The sequence below is a fragment of the Talpa europaea genome (genome assembly GCF_964194135.1).
Source record: "Talpa europaea genome assembly, chromosome: 15".
Taxonomy (NCBI): domain Eukaryota; kingdom Metazoa; phylum Chordata; class Mammalia; order Eulipotyphla; family Talpidae; genus Talpa; species Talpa europaea.
Window position 1 is genome coordinate 74304245 of NC_140083.1, and position 25547 is coordinate 74329791.

The 25547-nt window shown below is 34.7% G+C and overlaps 1 protein-coding gene across 3 annotated transcripts in view; it reads left to right on the forward strand.

The window, feature by feature from the left end:
• Nucleotides 1-25547, forward strand: part of ERC1 (ELKS/RAB6-interacting/CAST family member 1) — a gene marked incomplete at both ends in the record, with an annotated part of 269908 nt that overhangs the window by 68909 nt on the left and 175452 nt on the right. For all 3 annotated transcript variants that reach the window (XM_084254694.1, XM_084254695.1, XM_084254696.1), the window contains 4 exons: nucleotides 14012-14149; nucleotides 15373-15513; nucleotides 16425-16565; nucleotides 22359-22552. In XM_084254694.1, the coding sequence (XP_084110820.1) occupies nucleotides 14012-14149; nucleotides 15373-15513; nucleotides 16425-16565; nucleotides 22359-22552 (614 nt within the window). The remainder of the gene's footprint in view (nucleotides 1-14011; nucleotides 14150-15372; nucleotides 15514-16424; nucleotides 16566-22358; nucleotides 22553-25547) is intronic.

Sequence of the window (25547 nt, forward strand, 5' to 3'; positions counted from 1 at the left end):
AATTACATATATAAATGATATTTAAATATTTAAGGAGGGGTACCGGCAAACAGTTTATTACTTATGGCATATTAGGTATTCATTTAAAAATTTGTTTTCTGAGCACACTAATGACTGCATTGTTGGTCAAATACCCAGGACAGTTTTTGGCTCTGTCTGGGCTACCACTGCCTCTATGTCGTCTTACAGCTTTCTAGGCGGTATATGTATTTGCATGCACCAAAATAGCCCTGTGCTCAGAGAATGAAATGGGACAATAGCAGATGGCCAAGCATGCTGTACAATGGGATTAGCATTGGGCTCCTCCTTCCCAGGGTTCTCCCCTATGGTTTAAAGTAGTTTTGTGTTACAGTAAATTTCTTATCTTTATAATAAATCACTGACCTGGAAAATGTAATTGAGCATTTGAATCTGAGCTGCATTCAAAATCGGTGTTAAAATTGTACAGCTTCCTGCTTGATTGATTATAAATGATAATGTAGCTTGGAGTTTAATTTGCTGACACAGATGTTATCATCATTCCCTTCTATGCTTCTATAACTTCTGTTTATTTTGCCTTGCTTGCTTTTTCAGTTTTGTGGGTTTTGGTATTAAGAATGTAGTTTAGTAATAGTGACAGAAAGATAGTTGATATACAAAATTTAGAAGGCTGGGATTTTTGTTTGTCTCTTTGTTTTATTTATTTATTTTTTGTTCTAGATTGGTTCTTCAAGTCTTCTGTTTTATTTTGTGTAGGAAATCAGGAAGAATAGGTTCTTTATCCTGTTTGTTTTCTGTGGAGTCAGCTGTGGTTAATGCTGTGTTAGTTTCTCCGCTTTTTCCATATCATAAAATAGAAAGGAGAATTATCATTAAAATATTTGCTAATTTCTTCAGAGAAAATTAGTTATTTGAAAATTGTGCTATTTTATTTTTAGTAATAATTAATTGCAATACTGTCTAAATGTTTTTATTTTTATGCCACAACCCAGCTGTTAATGAAATTAAGTTACAAGACCAAACCAGGCCCTAACTGAATTTTATGTTGGAAACAGTATACTCAAAGATTAGATTTTCCCCTTTTCTTCCTATTACTTAAAATTTTTAAGTAGAACTCAATTAAAATTAAAAAAAATTTAGATTATGTAGCTTTTTTGCTGGGGGAAATAAAACCAGAATACATGGTAAATGAAGTCTTACTAATGATATTTCTGTTGGCAGTTGAGGATATATATTCCATGTGGATTTACTTCAAATAATCACCCTCCCTCTTTTTCAAATAAACTTTAAGGAGATAGGTAGTTGAACTTGTAAAGTCTGATTTAACTTTTAGCCTTTCAGCAGATAACTGTTTTTAAATGATGCTAATCTTATACAAGTGACATTTTACAATGATTGAAGGGTTATTCCCTAAAAAGGGGAGACTCTTAGTGTATTTTGTTATAAAATATCTCATAATTATGAATGTTTCTCCTCACCATCCCTTCCTTTCCCAGGACACCCCTGCCCAAAACTTAAAAGAAAACAGAACACCCTTCATCCCCCCCTATATAGTATAAAAACAATAGACTTCACATATAAATGATTGAAGCAACAGTTACGATATGATTATTTTACCATAAATAGATGGAGAAAAATCTACTGTTATATAATATAATAAACTATCCCAAAATTTTAGTGACTTGATCAAATGTTTTATTTTGCTCTCTTATTGATGAGTCAGAAATTCAGGATGGGCTCTTGGGTAGTTTGTCCCATGACAGCTGGACGTGTCTACAGTTGGATGACCCACTGCTAAGATGATTTCATTTGTATATGTTCTCTCTAGTTGCTCCTTGGCATCTGGCTACATACTATCTTTTGCCATAGGGCCTCTGCACATGTCTTGGGTATCTCACAGCCCAGTGAAAGTAGTCACGGTCTTATGTGGCTTCTGACTTCCAGTCATAGATGTTAGGAGCTGAAGTTGGCTGGCCAGTTAAAGCGTTATGCTAGGAATTGGCTTGGAAGGGCGGGGGTTCCTTCTTTCATATTCTATTGGTGATAGTAATTATACAACTTACCATGATTCAAGAAGTCAAGAAATAGACTCCACTTCTTAAGAGATGTGGCAAAGCCACATTGTGGAAGAGCATGTGAGCTGTGGAGATTGTGTCCATCTTTGGAAAATACTGCTTCATTTGAGTAATGATTTGGGAATAAAGGATTTGGGAATATGAAAAATGAGATTTTTTTGTGTGATATGGTGATAGAGCTTATTTTGTTGACTTAGATATTGCAGCCTTATTAGTTAGAGTAGAAGAGGAATTTTTCTGTTTCCATGTTATACTTAGTGTTTTCATTTGCTGTTCCATTAGCGTACATTCCTAACAGAAGTCACCTCAAACAGAAAGAATTCTAAACACTTTAATATTGTTTTACCTAATTCAGAAGTCATCACAGTGTGTAAAAATAGTTCATAGGATAAAAGTGCAGAGGAATAAGGTATATGGAAAGGGCAGACCGACAACGGAAGGTGAAATACCGCTCGTATTTGTTTTGGAGAGACTTCTTAGCTAAGAAGGACAGCTGCTACATGAGAACTTTTGATTTCTAACATAGAAGAGATTGCCATCTCGAAGATAATCACACTGAGTATGCGACATTGGATACAAAAAAGTTTTTAAATTTGATAAGGACAGACTTGGCTAAATTGTGTTATTTTTGGATAAAGCAGGATAATTCTCAGGCCTGGAGTTGTTTCATACTTTACTGATGGATATTGTGGAACTTTGACTTTAAACTAGGACTAATGGATTAATTGGGTGGATTTTTTTTCCACGTGAAATTCTATTTCACATACAATAAAATTTACCATTTTACACTGTGTAATTGAATTGTTTTTTATATGCTTACGCACAATTGTTTTTTAGTGTCAGATGGTTGTACGGCCATCACAGCCACCCAATAACAAACTATTTAATAAAGAAACTCAAACCTGTTAGCAGTCACATTTCCTTATTATCTGGCAAACACCTATTTTTTGTCTTTATTGATTTGCCTGTTCTGGACATTTCGTATAAATGGAGTCATACATTAGACCGTCTGGTTTCTTTCACATAATGTTTTTAAGTTTTTTTCCATGTTGTAGCAAGTGTCAGTATTTCATTCAGTTTTATTGTTGAGCAGTATTCCTTTGCAATAAACATAACCAACCACATTTTGTTTTTCTATACTGCAGTTAATGAACACTTGGATTATGTCCACTTTTTGACTATTATGAATACTGATCCTGTGAATGTTCATGTACAAGTTTTTGTATATGCATTTTTTATTTCATTTGGAATTTATGGATCATATGTTAACTTCATGTTCATCATTTTTGAGGAACTATCAAATTGTTTCTAAAGTTGTATGATTTTATATCACTAAAGTACTTGTTTTTTTTCTTTTAAAATAGCCATCTTAATGGATGTACGGTGGTCTTCTGTATTTCTATAATGACTAAAGATACACAACATTTAAGTGCTTCATGGTTATTTGTGTATCTTCTTTGGAGAAATGTCTGTTCAGATTCCTTGTTCATTTTAAAAATTATATTGTTTGTATTTTTATTGTTTCATGCTAGAAAATGTATATTCTGCAGCCTTGACCTATATTACATAGGTGATTAGCAAATGTCTCCCATTCTGCAGATTGTCGCTTCATTTCCTTGAGAACATCTTTTGGTACACAAAATTGCAAAAGGCTGATTATGTCCAGTTGATGTTTTTTTATTTTTTATTTTTTGGTGCCTTAGTCCTTTGTATACATCTAAAAAGCCATTGCTTAACTGAAGGTCATAAAGATTTCTTCCTGTGTTTTTTTCTATGAGTTTAGTAGTTTTCATTTTACACATAGGTCTTGATCATTCCCAGTTAATTTTTGTGTGTGGTGTAAGGTAAGTATCCAATTTAATTATTTTGCTTGTGGCTATCCAACTGTTCTAGCACCATTTGTTGAAAAGGCTGTTCTTTCTCCATTGAGTCATCTTGGGATCCTTGTGGAAAGTCAGTTGACTATAGATGTGCTCATTTTTGAACTTTAAATTTTATTCCACTGATTTGTATGTTTATTCACATACATTACCACACTCTCTTGATTACTGTAGCTTTGAAGTTGGTTTTGATAGTGGGAACAGTGGATCCTCTTTATTACTTTTCAAGACTATTTTGGCTTTTGGGGGTCCCTTCCATTGGGAGGTAAGAAGCACACCTTGATAGCATATTTGGGGACTGAGTAGACATGAAATACGGCGCATGTGCTGTAGAGAATGAGTTCATGAATCATCTATAGCCTCAAAGGGCATTGCTTCTTCAAAGCTCTGACAACCTGCAGCAGGCCGCCCAGAGTATTAAGCATTCTCATTATATTGCCACTGCTTCAGAAGTCATAGAAGAACTGGGGGAGCAATGGACCAGTTGGAATGTACCAAGAAAAGACTGATAAACACAAATGAAAACTTGAGTAAAGCCAAAAGATTCTTCATTCAGTTTCCAGAAAAGTGATAACCAACAAGCTGCTACTGTCCACACTCACCTTACTGAACCCCCTAATCATTCTGGGAGGGCTAGTTTATTATGAATTCTTTCACAAGCATTGAGTTTCATACAGGGAAGGGTTTGTGCATCACAACTTTGACCCTGTGTATGAATGGTGTGAGAGATGTAGACAAAGCATATTGCTGCTGTGAGGGTACACTGTGTAGCTAGACTGTGGGAGGAGAATGGGCAGATGAAAACCCAGTTTAATGTGAAAACCCTGCTGGGAAAGCAAATAAACAAAAATAACTTGAAAAATAGAAGTTTTTCCAGTTTGGAATATGGGAGAGCAGAATCCCTATTGCAACAATGATTGTTCTTAGAAGTCTCTCAGAAGACCCTGTAGCAGGAACTTGTCAGAAAAATGAACGATAGATAATTATCTAGAAAGGGACAAAGGATTTTTTTTTTTAAGCTCAATCACAGTTTTGAGCATAGTCAATATTTTCTTCTGCTTTTAAACTGCTTATGATTTGACATGAATTAACTTGCACTGCATTCTCACCTGTGGGAATGGTCGTTTGGATAGATGCCCAGATATCTGTCAACTCTAGTTGAGAAGTTGAAATAATTAGCCACCTGAAGAAGTTACTAAATCAAGCTTTGATGAAGTAGCTTTCTGTGCTCTTCCTTCTTTTTGCCACACCAATATATGCACCCTAAATAGAAAATAGCTTTTATTATCAGACATGTATTTTGTTCTTATCTGTTTTATCTTCCTGTTATTGCCAGGCCACCTTATTTTTTTCACTGGACACTTTTATCCCCCCTAGAGGATTAAAAAATTCATCCAAATTTACCAAAGAAAATTTGCTCAATTTGATAAGATAAGGCTTGCATTCTGTATAGGTAACAATTGGTGTTTGGCTCTTTTCCCTACATCCCACCTAAGTCAAATAACCCACCTAGTCCAAACTCTTATTTGGCCTAGGCACAGCAAATTTGGTAAGCACAGTATTTTTATAAAATAGCTACACAAGCAATTTTAAGTGAAGTGGCTGCTCATCTTAAACAACATTCCTGGTATTTGCAAAGAATGCCAATGATTGATAATTTTTATATACTTTTGAAAATTTGATAAAAACTATTATGGACTCTTCATGTAAAAGTACACAAGGCTCACTTATATGAACTTGGATGTCAAACACATTTCAAAGGCTATCCAAGAACTCCTGATTAAAAATGCTCACCATCTATGAAACAACCAAATTGGCCTATGAGGGTCTCTAGATTTAACAAAGCTGTAAGATTACGTATGTGGTTCAAACATAACATAAAATGAGGGCAGCTGCAATTTCATTTTAAATATAATTTCGCTAGAAGGAGTCTAACTGCTGGATATGATGGATGCTGTGACGAGTGACCCAGATCTCTCTTGAGGAGTGAAGGATGTGCCCTGGCCATAGAGACCTGCTTTCCCCAATGGCATACTCCTTCGCCTTGAATCTTGTGATTGATACTTGTAGGGTACAGGGCTTGAATCCCACTTGCCCTTTTTTGGGTCAGCTCTGAAAAGTTGTTCCAGCTTCAGAGTGCCTCATAAGGTTATCTGAATCCTTTGGAACTTTTGTGGTAGCTCAATTTCTCCCTCTGAACAAACCTGCTTCTTTCCTGGCCCTCTTTCTTTCCATTGGTTGAGCTAAGAGCAGTAATAATCTTATAGCACAGTAAAATCTGTCTCAAGATCTACTTCCTGGACACCCAAGCTTGTCACACTAGGGTGACTATTGCTTAGCTTTCAGGCCGTAAAATTAGAACTGGCTAAAATAAAAATTCAGGGAGGTGAACTTGAATTTAGACTTAAAATATGTGAAGCATCTTCTTACCATTCTGTTTAGACCTTTTATTTGAAGTAGGATTTGAATATCTTAGTTTCTTTGATTTCATTTAATTGTCTTCCAGTCATTCTTTGGCATTTTAGAAAGTCCCCAATGTATCTGACAACTTGATAGGTTTGGTCTCACAGTATGAAGCTATGAAAGGTGTGTGTTAAAGAGTGGCTTATCTGCCTCACAAAAGACCATAGAGACTTCCTATTTTTATAAGTGCATATGAGATAAGAATCATTCTTTTCACAATCCTGATCATATTCCTTATCATGAATCCTAAGATTTCTTACATAGGATTTAAAAAATTACTGCTTTCGTCATTATCATTGAAATGATTTATGCTCATTCTAAATACATGAAAAAGATGGAAAAGTTATGAGGAAAAATCTAGGTAAAAATAATTTTTCCTTTAGATTGGAATACATTTTTGGTAACTTTTCTTATTCATATAATGGTCTATAATAAATGTTTTTTTCATATCCTTAATCCTCAAGAATATTAATTATAGTACTTGCAGGCTATTCCATCGATACATCATTTTTTTTTTCAGTTAATTGGTTTTATTTAAGTGGAATTTATTAAGAAATTTGTAATACTGTATCTATATTTGTCAATTACATCCTCTTAAATATCTAATTCAGGGTTGTTTTCAGTTGTTTCCTGATGTTCACATTTTTTTTTATAAATTTTATTGTTATATTCCCCATACAATTGCAGCCCCCCCATTCTGACCCCAATCCCTCCCCTCCCGCCCCCGCCCCCCTAAAAGTGTCTCTGGTTCATAGTTTTTTGTTGATTTTGATTTTCACTTTCTTATATTCATTTTCCAAGTCCCTTATTTAAGTTTTCTAGATTCCTGCTATGAGTGAGACCATCCGGTATTTTTCTTTTTCTTTTTGGCTTATTTCGCTGAGCATGATCCCTTCCAGCGCCATCCATGTTGCTGCAAATTGCATGTGTTTATCATTTTTGAATGCTGAGTAATATTCCATGGTATATATGTACCACATCTTTTTGATCCAGTCATCTATTTTTGGGCATTTGGGTTGTTTCCAAAGCTTAGCTATTGTAAACAGTGCTGCTATAAACATAGGGGTGCAGGTGTTGTTTGGAATTGATGTTTCTGTGTCCTTTGGGTAAATACCTAGGAGTGGAATTGCTGGATCATATGGAAGCTCTATGTTTAGTAGGTCCAGAAATCTCCACACAGCTTTCCACAGTGGTTGGACCAGTTTGCACTCCCACCAACAGTGCAGAAGAGTTCCTTTTTCTCCACACCCTCGCCAACATTTGTTGTTGTTAGTTTTTTTAATATGTGCCATTCTCACTGGTGTAAGATGGTATCTCATGGTAGTTTTGATTTGCATTTCCCTGATTACAAGTGATGTTGAACATTTTTTCATATGTCTGTTGGCCATTTGCATTTCCTCTTCAGAGAAGTTTCTTTTTAGCTCTTCTGCCCATTTTTTGACTGGATTATTTTCTTTGTTGTTGTTGAGTCTCATCAGCTCTTTGCAGATTTTTGTGATCAGTCCTTTATCATTAGTGTTGGGTGCAAAAATGTTCTCCCAGTCGGTGGGGTTTCTCTTTGTTTTTGTTATTGTCTCTTTTGCTGTGCAGAAGCTCTTTAATTTGATGTAGTCCCAGCTGTTTATCTTTGCCTTCACTATCACTGCTTTGGGTGATGTGTCTGTAAAGATTCCATCGATACATCATTTTTAATTTAGCTAGTTTCCTATTGTTATATATTTGGGTTTTTGCAACTTTGTTGTTAAGAAATAATGCCAAGAATAGTTCTTCTAAAAAAATTGTTGCTTTTTATTTTTTAACTTAGGCTAGTACTGTGTCTGCTTTAATTAGTAATTTAAAATACTGGGGGTCTTCCATCTCTAAAATGTATTGAACTATTAGATCTAAGATTGTTCTGTGTAGCTAACCATTGTTATTGTTCAACATCAAGGAAAACCATTCATATAGATGATGTGCATTGAGGTCCTGAGTATTGCTTCAATATTGCCACTGCCTCAGGATTGTCATTGTGGATTTATTTATTTGTTTATTTATTTTAAGATTTATTTATTTATTCATACAAGCACTGGGTATAGTCAGAAGCGCGGGAGGGTGAGAGAATTCACCAGAGCCAGAGCAGGGAGCAGAACAGGCAGAAGGACTGAGGTACACTGCTGCTGAGGGGAGCAGCGGGTGTGGCAGGAGAGGTCTGTGCACCATGTGGGACCCTCGCTGGTGGCCGGGGATCGAACCAGCGCTGCAGAGGCTGTGGGCAGCTTCGTAGCCCAGCACTCAACCGCTGCGCCACCAGGGGAGGCCCTGTCATTGTTGATTTAATGGGTCATCTATGTTTTGGGATTTATTCCGCACAGGAAGGTCTGTCAAGATTTTTCATATACCTACCAGATAAAAAAATAGTCGAGCCATTTTCATAATTGTTCCAAACACATCTTGACTGAAAATGACCTTCGGTCTCAGCAGCTTTAGCTTCATATCATCCAGTTATTTTAAGGCAAGAGGTCGTTCTATTATCTGTCTCAAGGGCTAGTCTATTAAATAACTTTCTTCCGCTCCTAGCAATTGAATTCTGAGTGTATTTCCCTAAAGGTCATACTTCTACTTCTGTATAGTTCAATTTAAAGTTTTAAGATAAAATTTAGTGATGCTCTAATGAAATTAATATTTTTAAATATTTCATTTTTATCATAAGGATATGTAATATTAATGTTTTGTTAACATAAGAAATTAGAAAGATCGAGTAACTTGTCTAATATGACATGGCTGTTTATTCATTATAAATCCATTCAGTAACTTATACAATGAGAGCAAAGTGCAATTGAGAAGGTAACTGAGCCAAAGAAATATCTGGTTGCCAACCAGAATCTTTGCTGAGCTTATTAAAGATCATAAGCAGTAATTGAGAATACAAATATGAAAGCTCTTAACAGTCTAAATTGAATTTAAAACCTTGCTAGGAGTTTTTTAATCTTGGTCACTCTTGTGTCTTCTAACCACCAACATGACTGAAAAAGTAAAAATTTAGAAGTCAATATAGTGTAGGGAAAACTTCATTTTGTTTAATTATATTTGTGTTTTATTCATACATTTCACCAGGGTGTAGTGTGGTAGACACAAAAATTGACTATAAATTAGAGCATTAGTGAATTTTTCCATTTTAGATTCTATTAATTACTCTAGCTCCCTCTTTATTGACTGATTATAACTAGCTCATCCAGACTCTATTTCTACCACTAAAGGTGTTATTAACCAAGAACGTGTAAAGATCAGAGCCTTTCTGAATAACTCACTTCACATAATAAATTTGACGCTGATGGCTGCATATAACAACTAGGGAGGCATCATCAAAAAATGTATTTCCTCTAAATGATGTTTATAGTATCCAGGTGATTGCAAGAAGTGTTTTTGGTATTATTGTCCTTAGAGCTTTATTTCCTTAAGGAAGTGTCTGCTTTTATTCAGAGGTGAGGACCTCAAAGGCAGAGTAATCTGTTCTACTTGACTAGGAATAAATCACCCGGATTGGAACAGGGTAGTTCTGACAACTGGCAATCCTGATAAAACACAAAACAAAAGATGTCAAGAAATTTGTGCCAGTATGGAATTGGTGTGCAGATTTGATGAATTTATATGTAGCTGCATTTGGCATTATGAGTTTTTCTCTGGTTTTATCTGTTTTCTGTGTATGGAGAAGGCTTTATGTAGTAATTATCTTCTTTCCAACTCCGTTAAAAGAACATTATGACTAGAGAGGTCATTTTAAGGAATACGTCTCCTTTTTCTGAACAGTTAATTAAAAAATACTTTCTTGAATTCTTCATTGTTCGTGCTTCTCTAGGATGTTAAACTCTATGTGTAAGTAACCCTGGTTGATCCTTCCCTTTTTAATTTATCATCAAGGACAAAGATATAGAGTAAATGACAATTCCTTCACTCTCTACTAAATTTTACTCATGAAGAAATTGAAAACATGCTAATAGGTACAAATGATTTCTTTCTGTATCAGATAGGGTATGTATAAAATAGAAACAAAGCCCATGGGATTATAGGACAAATAATTTTCTGCAACAATCATTTTATTAAATTAGCATTCTCATAGTCTTATGGTGATGCTTAGTTATTACATACAAAATTTTTATTTTTATTAAAAAATTTTTTTTCTTCTTCCTCTTTTTAAAGATTTGTTTATTTATGCATACAAGAGCTGGGGTACAGGCTAGAGGTGTGGGGGGTGAGAGGATCCACCAGAGATAGAGTGGGGAACAGAACAGGCAGACCAGATGAAATACACTGCTGAGGGGAGCAGCGGGAGAGTCAGGAGAGGTCTGCTGCGCCATGTGGACTGCTCCGTGGCTGGCTGGGGATCAAACCTGGTGCTGCAGAGGCTGCGGACTGCTCCATAGTACCGTGCTTTTAACCCCTTGCACCACCAGGGAGGCCCCATACAAAATTTTTAAAAGTGCCTGACATATACATATATGCTTTATATTTAAGTGTTAGCCATCCCTGTTATCAATACTACCTCCTCCTGACCACCACTACAAATAATATTTTTACTGTTGTTATTATATAGTTATTTTCTGGATGCTATGTTTTCTGTTCATATGAAACAAGGTTTTTTGAGATCGATTTTCTGAGCATATTTAACATTATTCCAAACAGTCACCTTTATTGTTAATATTCAAATTAGTGCATGCCTGATCCAGTTTTTCTCTTGGCTGTTGTTTTTAAAACTTTTTGTAAATCATATACTTCAGGTTGTGTGGATAATTTAACTTAGTGTATATAGGATCTCCGCTATATTTTTTATAGAAATTACATAATAAACACTGAAATCAATGATATGATACTATCAAGGCACTGTTGCAATCTCAACATTAATTTTGGAAAAAGATGAGAATAATGGCAAGAATAATACTGTAGCATTCATACATCAGCTGGTCAGTGTCACTTATACCCAGAGATTCATGATCAAAAAACCACAATTTTGAATCACAACAAAAGTGAAAATATATAACATGAACTTTGCTTTTTCTTGCTAAGAAAGTCTAATCAATTGTGTCACCATCTTTTCTTTGTGTAAGGTTCATGTATTACCAACTTGAATAACTGTCATTGCCAGTTAAACATGTAAATACTAGGCATTATAGTCTGCGTGTATAAGTAATACTAGAAGCTGTGTGGAGATTTCTGGACCTACTAAACATAGAGCTTCCATATGATCCAGCAATTCCACTCCTAGGTATTTACCCAAAGGACACAGAAACATCAATTCCAAACAACACCTGCACCCCTATGTTTATAGCAGCACTGTTTACAATAGCTAAGCTTTGGAAACAACCCAAATGCCCAAAAATAGATGACTGGATCAAGAAGATGTGGTACATATATACCATGGAATATTACTCAGCATTCAAAAAAGATAAACACATGCAATTTGCTGCAACATGGATGGCGCTGGAAGGGATCATGCTCAGCGAAATAAGCCAAAAAGAAAAAGAAAAATACCGGATGGTCTCACTCATAGCAGGAATCTAGAAAACTTAAATAAGGGACCAGGAAAATGAATAACTATAAGAAAGTGAAAATCAAAATCAACAAAAAACTATGAACCAGAGACACTTTTAGGGGGGCGGGGGCGGGAGGGGAGGGATTGGGGTCAGAATGGGGGAGCTGCAATTGTATGGGGAATATAACAATAAAATTTATAAAAAAAAATAAGTAATACTAGATTTTTGAGTTGCAAATTCTCTTTTGTGGTCATAAGTTTGACTAAGTATTGATCCATCTGAGATTTCGTATTAGTGTCTGATTCTGGTTATCCTAAAGGAAGATGAAACTCATGATTTCATCTTTGAGGGACTTTTCTTTCACAATAGGGTTGGACTTTCGTTAACATTGAAGAGACTGGAACCCATTTCATTATTTCAGTTCTTCACTTGTATGATTAGAGGACTTGTGGTACTCCTCCCCATCCCCTGTGACAGAAACAGCTTCTTTTTTTTTTTTTAAAAAGATTTATTTATTTATTTATACAAGCACTGGGGTACAGTCAGAAGTGTGGGAGGGTGAGAGAATTCACCAGAGCCAGAGCGGAAAGCAGAACAGGCAGACTGATGAAATACACTGCAGAGGGGAGCAGCGGGTGGCTGGAGAGGGCTGTGCGCCATGTGGGACCCTCGCCGGTGGCCGGGGATCGAACCGGCGCTGCAAAGGCTGCGGGCAGCTTCGCAACCCAGCGCTCAACCGCTGCACCACCGGGGAGGCCCAGAAGCAGCTTCTTAATTTACTGTAACTTGATTCATGCAGGAAATTATTTGAAGGTTGGATGTAGGGTTCTTTCGTAGTTCCTTTCTGGACAGGCATTTATGGTCTATGCCTAAAGACATTATATATAAGTCCAAGCATAAATTATCATATACTGATTAATTAACCAATATTTATTATAGACTTGATGTGTGCCAGATATAAAGGCACAAAACTGGGGTTTAGGGGCAGAATCCTGACTACTTGTGGACAAATGTATAAAATAATACAGTTAGGGATTAGTGTTAAATAGATAGATGGAAGAATGGAGAAATATATGATAAATATATAAATGAAAGAATGGAGATAAGTGTGTTTACTTACATGTAGTGTGCAAAAAGGTTTAGTGAAATATAGAAGATGATCATCATATTCTCATGCGAGTAAGAACAAGAGAGTCTTCTCGAAAGTTATAACCTGCTATCTTGACACAAAACCTCTCCTCCTCTCTTCCATCTCTCTTAGCTTGTTTAATTTCCAAAATTTCTTAACTGAATCGACACAATCTTTATTTCCCTTGTTTCTATGCAAGTTCCCTTAAATTTCTTCTCCACAGTCCTGAGAATTATCTGCCTGAACTGTACAGCTGACCAGACCATTTCTTTGCTTAAAAATTATGAATGGGTTCTCATCTGTCTAGATTAAAGTATGTATTTTTTAGAATGGCACACACGCTTATCCATAGCTTGGACTCAGCTACATAATGATAGTTCTCTTACCATCTCATAGCATAATAACAATGAGTCTATTCATTTTTCTTTGTATCACTCATGCCTGGCATATAATAGAGAATTCAGTAGATGCTTTTTGAGTACATGAATGCATATAATGTGTATAAAGAAGTGAATAACAGCAGTAAGAAATGTCATTGAAAATGCTTGCTGTTTAGCTAAAGGATAAAAATCTAACTTAACACTAGTATTTAAGATACAGCTGGTTTGTTTGTCTTACTGTCTAGTTGTTCTGTTCTCTGTCCATCCTTGTTTCTTCTTGACATTTATCATGTTATTTTGGAAATAATCCAGTTTCTCATGGTTCTACATCCCCATCTGTATCTATTGGGTTTTCTTCCTGGTTACACACCTTATTGTGTCTATACCCATCTTGGCATCTTTTTTCTGTTCTGGCTATGATTTTTGGGTCTCAAGCTTTGCGTGTAGTTCTGAAACCCTTAGGATTATAACTGTTTCTACAGAACACATAGAGACAACCCTGATCTACTTGTTTCCCCACCTAAAATGATGTTTATTATGACTATTTCTCTTCATTTTCTCCCTCCCTCCCCCTCTCACAATGTATATGCACACTCAGATTGAAAATCTTCAAGAGCAACTTAGAGATAAAGAAAAACAAATGAGCAGCTTGAAAGAACGAGTCAAATCCTTGCAGGCGGACACCACCAACACCGACACTGCCTTGACAACTTTGGAGGAGGCCCTTGCAGAGAAAGTGAGTGACTGTCTTGACTCTTCACAAACACATTTCTTCTGCTTTTTCATTCATCTAAAATTTTCTCTATGATGATAAGGGAGACAAGAAATTCCTTTGGGCAAAAGGGAAAAGAGCTCTCTCTACTACTGCTACAAAGTTTAAGAGGGAAGAAAATATGTTTTGTTGTTGCCAATTTAAGCATCTGTTTCTAGGCAAGATGGATTCAAGTGAGTGAATTTCTAGAGGATCTGTCATATGTTCCCCATTTACTATGCTCTGAAGAAACAGTAAAGTTCTTATTATATGGTCAACTAGAATTTGGGGATGTCAAAACATCAGATATGACCATCAGGAGGCAGTAGATAATTCATCCTTTACCATGTTGGTACCTAAAATATTCATGAATTTTAGTTATTAATTCAGTATATTTACCACTTTTCTTGTCTTGGCCTGGCTTCATTTTGCATTTATGAGTGAACCTAGTTTTTAAGGAATGATTGATTAAATAAGAAGTGGTATAGATTGTTAATGTCTTGGGTGGAGGTTTAAGGAATCTTGGTTGGGCATTGTAATTTCTTAAAGGAGCAGGGCCAGTGTCCCTTAAACCTCTTGGACTCAGAATGCTTCAACTTGCGTGCTCAGGTATGAGGCCTTGATCCCTGAATACATTCATTAATGATATCTAGAAATATACATAAATTGCTTTAACTTTCAAGCTTCCTAAGTACCTGTTGACAGAAGGGAGTTTTAATGGTCTCTGCTTTCTTTATCCTTCATTATGCTTTAAGCTCAATATACCAGAATGTCCCCAACTTCCCTGGGGTTTTTTGGTGTGTTAAATTTTTATTGTTCCCATTGTCTTATGGATAACATGTGAATTACACATAAAGAAGAAATATTTTTTTATTATTCCTAGGATGTATGTGGGGTTTCTTTAAGTTTGGTTATTTGGGAATTAGATAAATGTTACTATTTCAAATGAAAACTTTAAGGGCCTCTAATATTAGTTTACATTATAGGAAATGAAAGAAACCCAGGGGAATCAAAAGAACAAAGTCAGATCTTTGTTGTGGCAAGATATGTAGAATAGATGAATTCTTAAAAAAAAAAATTATTAACTTATCACTGTCTTTTGAATGGTAGATGGAAGTGTGAAATTCTGTCAGCTAACAGCTAAATTACAGTTCTGTGATGTAAGCACGGAGGGAATTTTCTCATGTATTGATGTGCTCTCTTATCAGGAGCGGACAATTGAACGTTTAAAGGAGCAGCGGGACAGAGATGAACGAGAGAAGCAAGAGGAAATTGATAACTACAAAAAAGATCTTAAGGACTTGAAAGAAAAAGTCAGCCTATTACAAGGCGATCTTTCAGAGAAAGAGGTTAAGATCACAAAATGGATTTTTTTTGTTTGCTCAGTTGGTGCATTGTGTGTTTAGTAAGGAAATAGTAAGGAAATCTTACTATTCTTGCAGCAGACTTTCAGGAATATTCCAAGGGATATTTCAGGAAGCACTGCAGAGACATAGTAGATTGGATCATTCATTTCCTAAGTTTACCTTTTCAGTGATGAGTTGATTTCTTACTTGTTAGTGACATTTTTATAGTTATTAAAATAACTGAAGCCTCGTTATATCTAGAGAAATATTGTGCTAATGGCAAAGAAGGTAATAGATGAAGGGAATATGCAAAACTTGATTTATAACAGCTGTTAGAGTTCACCTCGGTGTTGTTGGAGAAATCTTAAATGATTGTTGTCTGAGTAGGGAACATCATAGTTAGAACTGACTTTTGAAGAAATCCTGTTAATGTGACCTAAATAGCAAAAATGACTAGTATCTTATGATCACCTAATGATGCATGAGCTGTAGGGCCATTCCCTGGATTTTCTTTCTAACACCTTTAGGAAAATTTATGGAAATTTATTTCCTATTGGAAGTTTCCTTCTAAAAGGAAAAAGTATTTTAAATTTAAGTCAGTGTACGTATTATAATTAACTGATTACATTGACATAGTTTTATTGACTTCCATTTATTTTGTGGGAATGGATGTGCATTTAATAAAACTCTTTAAATCACTCTTCATTTGCTATTTCTTGGGAATTCCATCATATTTTAGGTATGAATTGAAAGCTAAAGCTATTTTTTTTTTTTGTTTTTTATCTCAGTATTCTTGAGGTGGGAATTTATCGGTTCTAGAATGATAGAAAGCTACAAGATAATAAATCCAAAAATTTAAATCTCCATTTTATTTATAGTTAGTATTTATTCTAGATGTGTATTGCTTCTTTCAGGCTTCACTCTTAGATCTGAAAGAGCATGCTTCTTCCCTGGCTTCCTCAGGACTGAAAAAGGACTCACGGCTTAAGACACTAGAGATTGCTTTGGAGCAGAAGAAGGAGGAGTGTCTGAAAATGGAATCACAGTTGAAAAAGGTGAAAGAAGAAAATTTCCATTTTCTTTTCCTTGATGTAAAAAAGAACATAGTAGAAAATTCTATAGTGTTCATATGAAATAATTTACCCTAGTGAGGTAATAATTCCCTAGCCTTCAAAATACCATTTATACCTTGATTATTTCTCTTAGAATTCTTAGCCTATTTTATTTTATTTTTGAGACTCCCCAAACTCTTAGAAAATTGAGAGGTCAAAGAATGATTAAAATATATATCTCCCTTATCGATGAAGAATAAGACCACAATGTAAAAGATCTTTATTCTCTGATACTCTTCCTCTATTAGCATCAGATTTCCTAGGAGACAACTTTAATAGTGATAATTCTTGATACTGGTGAATATTAGGATATGGTACTGATACTTGCTATCTATTTCTCTGGTATTTACATGACAGTTAATAGTTTTCAGAGGATTTTCGTATGTTTATCACCAACATACTAATTGTGTCAGAATTGGAACTGAGACTTTTGAATTGTTAAATTAACTAGGTCCTGTTCAGATCATTGTTGTGAAAGAGTATAGCCTAGTCTTGAAACTTCCAAGTTTTGTTTTCTTTCCATGCATTCGGTGTATACAGCATGATAGCCTCATACTGAATTTTCAGATTTGATAGTCCGCTTTTTCCTCCCTTTTTAAAAAGTGGAGGTAATTTTCTAATTAATACATGAATGTTAAAGGTGAAGCTCTTAGATATATGTAGGGTTATAAAATTGACTTTCAAAATTAATGTTATCCGAGACTCCTCTGTTTATGAAAATTCCACATTTTCGTTCTGCTTATTTTTAGTCTCTTTTTATGATACTTCTATAGCTGGTCATTTCTACAGTTTCTAAATTTTAGGCTTTATATTTAGGTTCATCAGAAAAAATATAAAGTTATTTTTGGGTTGAGGAGGTTGATGGCTTTTCCCTACTTTATTACTGGTTTTTCTGCCCATTGCCATCCTTCTTTTCATGTTTCCCATTGTTTGATTCTAGATGATTATTCACTTTCATTTTAATTCTTTACTGATGTTTTTCTATTGTACTGCTTCCACAGTGACCTACTCCAAGAATGAGATTGTCATTCTAATTTTATGTTTCATTTGCTTCCTTCTCCCCTTTTTCATTTTCTGTTTCTAATTGAGTATTTTGTGTCATTACATTTTCCCTTCTCTTTTAACACATCAATTATATTTCTGAAAATTTTAAATATGATTTCCCTAGAGTTGATGTATACATTTTAACTCACCCCCCCACCAGTTTTATTGAGATATATTGTCAAATAAGAATTTTATATTTAAAGTGCAGGACATTGTAATTTGATATATGTACACATTATGAAAAGTTGACTAAAGTCAAGCTAATTAAGCCATCCATCGCCTCACATGGTCACTTTTTATGTGTGGTGAGAACACTCTTTAGTACTTATTTATATAATGTGATATAGTATTACTGACTATTGTCACTTTTTCCCTTCTCTGATGATAGTGTTTTTCATTTATCCATATGATTTATCATCTGATACATTGTTAATATTATTTCCTAAATCCTTACCTTTTAATCTGAAACCATAAAATACATAGAAGAAAACATAGTCAATATACTCTAGATATCAACTGCAAAGATGTCTTTGGAGACCCAACTTCAATTGCAAAGTAAACAGAAGCAAACATAAATAAATGGGACTATACCAAACTCTAATGTTTTTAGATAGCAAAAGAAATCATCCAGAAAACAAAAAGAGAGAAGAGGTTAGCATATCATACATCTGACAAGGGGTTAATATTTAACATATATAAAGAACTCACACAACTCAACAACAGCCCCCCCCCCAAAAAAAAAACCACAACAAACAGCAATAACAAAAAACCCAAGAAGTTTAATCAAAAAATGGGCAAAAGACCCAAATAGAGACTTCTCCAAAGATGACATACAAATGGCCAAAAATCACATGAAAAAATGTTCAATATCACTTATCATCAAGGAAATGCAAATCAAAATCATAATGAAGTACGACCTCACACCCATGGGAATGGCCTATTTCAAAAAAACCCGGAGATAAATATTGGCGATAGTGTTGAGAAAAGGAATCCTGGTACACTGCTGGTGGGAATATTGATGGCAATGATGCCCATGTAGCTGGTCTCTGGAAGGTAGTATGGAATATCTTCAAAATGTTAAAAATAGATATATGATCCAACAATTCCATTCCTTGGTATTTGTGCAAAGAATGCAAAAACACTAATTCAAAGGGATATATGCACTCCTATGTTCATTGCAGCACTACTTACAATATTCACATTAGAGACACAACCTGAATGCCCAGTGATAGATTCGTGGATAAAGATGATGAGCTCTGTATACAGACAGTAGAGTACTAATTAGCTATAAAAAGAGATGAAATCTTGATTTTCAAATACATGGGTGGAACTAGAGGGAATTATGCTATATGAAATAAGGCAGAAGGAGAAAGACACATACCAGATGATTTTATTCATCTGTGGAATATGCAGAAACGAAGGAACAGGCAAAACTAAACCAAAACAACAAACCCTAGAAATACGACTGCATAATTGAGGCAACTAATGGAGAGGGGAACAAATGGGTTTGGGGCCCAGTAGACTGTAGTTGAGGACTGTGGGGGGCTTTGATGGTGGTTTTGATATAGAAACATACATCTGAAGAGCTGTGAACTTATCCCTTAGTTTATATATGTGTTGTAAACCAATGTTGCCTCAGTAAATTAAAAATTTATGGTATCAATAAATTACCTGTATGCAGGAATTTGAAAGGCAATCACAGAGGTTAATTCAAACAAAGTACATGTCTTGCATCGTTTTCTTCTACTATATGTCAGATGAACTTGGGTATATTACCAAGTATTTCTAAACTCAATGTTGAGTATTGAAAAGAAAAGAACATTGACTTTAAAAAAGTCTTACTAGAATAAGTGAGAGCATATTTTCTAATGCTAAGTAGAAATAGGAGTTAAGTAATAATATATAAGACTGAACAATTGTGAAATAACCATGTTTCAGATTTTATTTCACTGTATTAGTGAAATACTTCCCTAGCATTATTGCATTTTAAAAGCAGGACAGTAAAGTAAGTTAGAGCGTGAAAGACAGATACTGTGTGATCTGTTTCATTTGCAATGTAAAAAAAATAAACACAAAGCCTGAACTCATAGATACAGAGAACAGACTGATGGTTACCAGACGAAGGCAGGGGATGGAATGGGTGAAATTGGTGAAGGTAATCATAACATCTAGTAATAAGTTAACTAAATCCTGGTGATGGAAGTTACAGCATGGTGATTATAATTAGTATTACTGTATTATATATTTGAAAATTTCTGAGAGTAGAAAGTTCTCATAGCAAGGAAAAAAATTGTAACTGGTGATGTTAATTAGACAAGTTGTGATTTTTAGAATACATACAAATATCAGATCATTGTATTGTACACACGAAACCAATATGTTATATATCAATTATATCTCAATAAAATAAATAAAAATGTTGTCAGATGACTTTTTATTTGCTACTGTTTCAATGTTTCTTAGTAGTTTATTCTTTAATTTTTTTTATCTTTGTCTATTCTATATTAGCAATATTTTTTGATTACAGTTAATTTGTGGGTTTGTTTGAAGTATTATTTGGCACATTTGCTTCTTGCTGAAAACCATAACTGGTGTAAGATTGGTGTTCTAGTTTGTGTTAATTTTTTAAAAGACTATCTTAGTCATTGAGATTTTCAAAGACAAGTTCTGTTTTGGAGTAGGTCATGACTGGTCTTGACATCATAATAAATTGAAGTCATTTTTGACTCATCTATGGCTTAAGAGTATATATCCTATAGCTGAATTTGGTGCTCTATCTCCAGCATGAGATGATCTCAGAATTATTAATGAAAGAATTGTAATTCAACTTTTCAATTATCAGAATTTTCTAAAATGCTAACTTTTTTCTCTCTCTGGAAAGAAATATCTATTTTTTGCCTCTGAACTTTTCTGCTGAAGTTTTTTAACCTTTTACTTTTCTTTCTCTCGCTTACTCTGTACTTAAACCATTTCCTTCTACTTTTCTTTCTTCTTTTCTCCTTGACTCTTCGCTCCTGTTAGCATCCTGAAATAGTGTTAAGCCTTCCATCCAAGCCAGTAAGTGACCTGACCAAGTGGTGCTATAGAATCCTAGTTGATGTTTTTTTCTGTCTTTTGCATGAGTTTTTTTTTTTTTTTAACTCAACTAAGAAAAAATGAATACATTTGACCTTATCTCTCAAGTAGGAACTCTAGTTTTGCTTTGTTTTGTATTTTTTTGTTTGTTTTGTTTTTTTGAAAGGACACCTTTCTAAAATTTACTGGAGTGATATAAAATGGAAACATTTCTGTGAGCCCAAAACTCTCCCTCAAACTTTGGGAAATGTTTACGCTTCTGTTACTTTTGCTTTTTTTTTATTCTTAGTGAGTCAGTTCATTCAGGACTGCCTCTGCTTCCCCCTGCTTTTACCTTGTTGTGACTTTTAACCATGTCAGTTTAGATATTTTGCTAACACATTAAAACTACATGTCTGCCAGTGGAACTTCCTTTAAAGGCCACTGTTTGGAACTGTGGATTTTCACAAATGATTAAAGCTCAATTAAAAGATATTAGTAAAGGATTTCATCTTAAAAGTACAGTTGTCACTTTGACAAAGTATTTGGCTTAGTAAGTAGAAACATTTGTTTTTCATTCAAGGTACTTTGTGCCAGATCTTTCTTTTCGAAGTATTTCTTAAGAATATATATTACTCCTTTAATATTTTCTTCAAACCATTTTAAGATACTGTGTTTTTATTTTATTGAATGAGGAAAAATTAAATACCTTAGCTTTTACTTTCTCATTAAATCGATCATAAATGCAAGTTTTTAGATATTCAGGAGGAAAATTGAACATGTGAAATAGTTTTTAATTGTTAAAATGGTTTTGTGGTCTAAAATTCAGTGAAAATGCTAGTTGTTCTTTATAATAGGATCCTGAATAAAGAACTATTTAGAAAACATTCTAAATATAATTGTTGATTTCTGACTTTGTCCCGTGTTATCTTGTAAAATCCTCAGTTTTTACATTAGGGAGATACCTAAATGGTAATAGCCATTTTCTTAACCTAACTTTGTTTTTATGGCATCACTTACAGTACCCATATGATCCTAGATGTTTAAGGCCATATGACTCATATATGGTTGGTAAGGCAATACACAGAGAAGGGAAGGGGAAGGAGGGTCACATGAAATTTAGATGTCAGCCCTGGTACTGGCTATAGTAAGATCAGCACTGAGTCTCTGCTCATGCATTTTGACATTATTGTGGAGAGACCATTAGTTGTCTAATCACTCATTAGTACATCTCACTGGAGTCTGACGCCTCTTGCAGCCTATAATGAATTTTCATTTAGTAATAAATATTCAGAGATGGGCTGTTTTAAACAAATCCACTCTAAATCTGAGGTAACTTTCTCCATCTCACTGGAGTCTGACGCACCTTGCAGCCTATGATGAATTTTCACTTAGTAATAAATATTCAGAGATGGGCTGTTTTAAACAAATCCACTCGAAATCTAAGGTAACTTTCTCCATTTACTAATATATTGTCTCTCTAATAGTTAAGCAGAGAAAAATCCTATAAATTGAGGCTAGCTGGTAAATATTTGATAATACTTTGTTTAAATTAAAATGTAGCTATCTCTTTAGGACATATTTTGCCCACTGCCACAGTATATATCTCTGATAGAATTTGAACCCTTTTCTTTATAGGCACATGAAGCAACTTTAGAAGCCAGAGCCAGTCCTGAGATGAATGATCGAATACAGCAATTAGAGAGAGAAATTGCCAGGTACAAAGATGACTCTAGCAAGGCCCAGGCAGAAGTTGACCGTCTCTTGGAAATCTTGAAGGAAGTGGAAAATGAGAAGAATGACAAAGATAAGAAGATTGCTGAGTTGGAAAGGTAAGAAAAAGGAAAATAAATATATTAAAGATTACTTTCCAGTGTGATTTGAAAACTGTACTTTGGGGGACATGCATTTTCAATGTAGCTGCCTCTCTGAATTTCTGTTCTTGAATGTTTGACGTTATTTTATTACCAGCTTTTAAATTTAGGGGTAAATTCATTGTTGCAATCTCCAAAAGGCAACATAGAATGAGAGTAAGTTGGGAAACTATAGATTTCAAGATCACTGGTTGAAAGAGAAAGTATTCATTGATTAAGAAAGTAAAGTTTTCTACTGACTAATCAAGAAAGTATAAGTAATTCTGTACTTTTTAATCATTATTTAAGGAGTAAATGAGCCTCAAGTTCAAGAACTTATTATTTTTTTCATTGGCTTGGACCTTTTTATTGAGTTAATGTTCCTTTGGACTACAGATCTTTAGACTTTTCATATTATAGAAAATCAGATATTAAAGCATAGGTCAAATTAAGAAGAGGGAAGGACATTTGAGGATAACTTAGGAGATAAGAGTTTTATGACACTCTGATTTTGAATTCTTCAGAATGAGCTGAGTTTGAACAGAGCCAGTCAGACAGCTCTCTTCAAATTTTGTCTTTTTTTTTTTTTTCCTTATTAGGGTATTTTATACTACAGATTAAACATATCCTTCTTAGCCTCTGCTCTTACAATATTTACTTAACATAAGTACACAGTGCATAGAAACAGTTCTTCCGGTAGAACTCCATTAATCTATCCATTTTTCTGAACAAGCCAAAGAGACTGTCAGTGCCAGAGTGAAGTCACTATAGAATGTGACAGTGGGGAGTATTACACTACTTTCATAAGTTTCTGTTTAAAATTTTGGGGGTTTTGATAGACTTGATATTTTCTCCTCATAGTTCTTTTTTTCCTATTCTGAACCCATAGACTATTGATTTTCAAGAAACTAAAATAATAAAGTGAAACCCTCACTATTTTCCTTCATTGTACTGAAAATATGAGTAATATGGACTGATTGCCTTTTATTTTGATATTAACTCTGTTCAGATAGTCTTGGTTCTGGGTAAGACAAATGGATAAAATACCTTAAATCAGAATTAACAAATTACCAGAGCCTCAAGATTAGATCTTGTGTATTTTTGTATATCACCTTCCACATTTGCATTATACCTTCCTCTTAAAATACACACACAACACACCCTATAAAACTCATGTGAATATATGCCTCTCTTTGCTTTTGTGTCAGCTTGAAATCAATAGCAGTACTGCATGGATTTAAAAATACCATGCTTTAGATGGATTAGTGACTTCCAATATATTTTCAGTGTTTTAGAAAAGAAATTTCTTGAGGAAGTTTTGAGATTTAGGTTTGTTTCCTTATGTCAAAAATCTGCATTGAAATTATTGCTTACTCTTTCAGTCAACTTGATTGAAAAACAAAATGTTTTGTTTCGGACTGATTTTTGGGTGATGAAGATGATTGGGAGTTAAGAAATAGAATTAAGTCTATATGTGAGATCCAAAGCACACCAAATAGTTTTTATTAGCCACTATATTTCTCACATTTTTGAGAAAGAGTTGTAAGTGATCTACTCTTTCTACAGAATATGACTTTTCATGAGGTTGAAAAATCACTGCATACTTTTATCGCCTGTCTGCTCTGTTTTGTTAATTTTGTTTTAGGATTTGACCTAGGTTTTTTTGCTACCAGAAAAGAAAGTTTCTAAAACTCACATTTTGCTACTGTGATTTATTACTCAGCAGCATCATAAAAGATACTAATAAACATTCAAAGATAGTATGATATCATGCCTTTTGTTCCCAGATTTAGTGCTGAGGGGCATGTACGTGGCTGCTGTGTTTCTTACTAACCATTTGCTTCTTGTGTTTGCCATTCTACTGTTTCCTATGTGTGGGTGTCTGTCTTCTGTAATTTATCATTTGAATTTCTCCACCTTTCTTCTAATTTGTTTTATCATGGTCCTGTTCATTGGGGTTTTTGGTCTCTATGTGTATATGTGTGTTCCCTCTTGGCCATGCTGTCTCCCAGAAAGCCAGTCTCCCGCAGTTTGTACCTTCCACGCCAGGTTTCTGTCCCTGCACCGTCAGGGGGGTTTGTTTGGGACTTCCTGGGAAAGTGAGTGTCATGTAAGACTGTGGTTCTGTACCAGACTGAATGGCTACTGCTGCTCTCGCTACTGCTGGGGCTTGCGGGGATGTTGCCTGATCAACATTAAAGAACAGCCAGTTATATTTCAGGTTGAGTTATGCCTCTTAAATATGTTGATAGTGGATAAAGTGTGTGTTCTGTCTGGTAAGATCCTCTCTCTGGTAAGAAACTGTTGGTTATAATTGTCTCAGGCTTTATTTCCAGTTCTTCTTTCATGTGGTTGCTTTTATGCTGGAATACTCTTTTAAAGTAGCAGTCAGCTGATGCAACTGTCATGCCACTCATTAGTTCAGCATGTAGAATTCATTCCTGAAGGATGTTCAGCAACCTTCTCAGGGAGCAAATAAAAGCAGACTGTTATAATCATTTCTTGAACTATAGAAAATTCTTAGAATTCTTTACAAATTTCCTAGTAATTATTATTTAAAGATCTCCAACATTAAAAGGTTTCTATTCAATCACAAAAGAATTCTCAGACCTATCCTTTGTGGTCTTGAGAAAAACAGAATCGCTTACATTTTTTTCTTACAGAACAATAGCAGTGCCTTTCAGAAATGGTTTAGTGTTGAACACTGGAATTAAAAAAAAGAGGATTGAGTAAGCCCACCCATCCATCTGCAAATAAAAAATACTTGTTGATTAAGTCTAAGAAACACTGCTTCTAAATTCATATTCCATACAGTAGGTAGTGTGTATCAGAATTCAACCAGAGGCAGAACCAGCATGATTTTGGGTGACTGGCAAAGCAGGTCTTGAAATCTCTACAGCGGAATTTTAGGAAGAGATCACCAGCAGGATAGAACTCCTGTGGGCATGTACTGAAACTGTGGTCCAGATGCAGG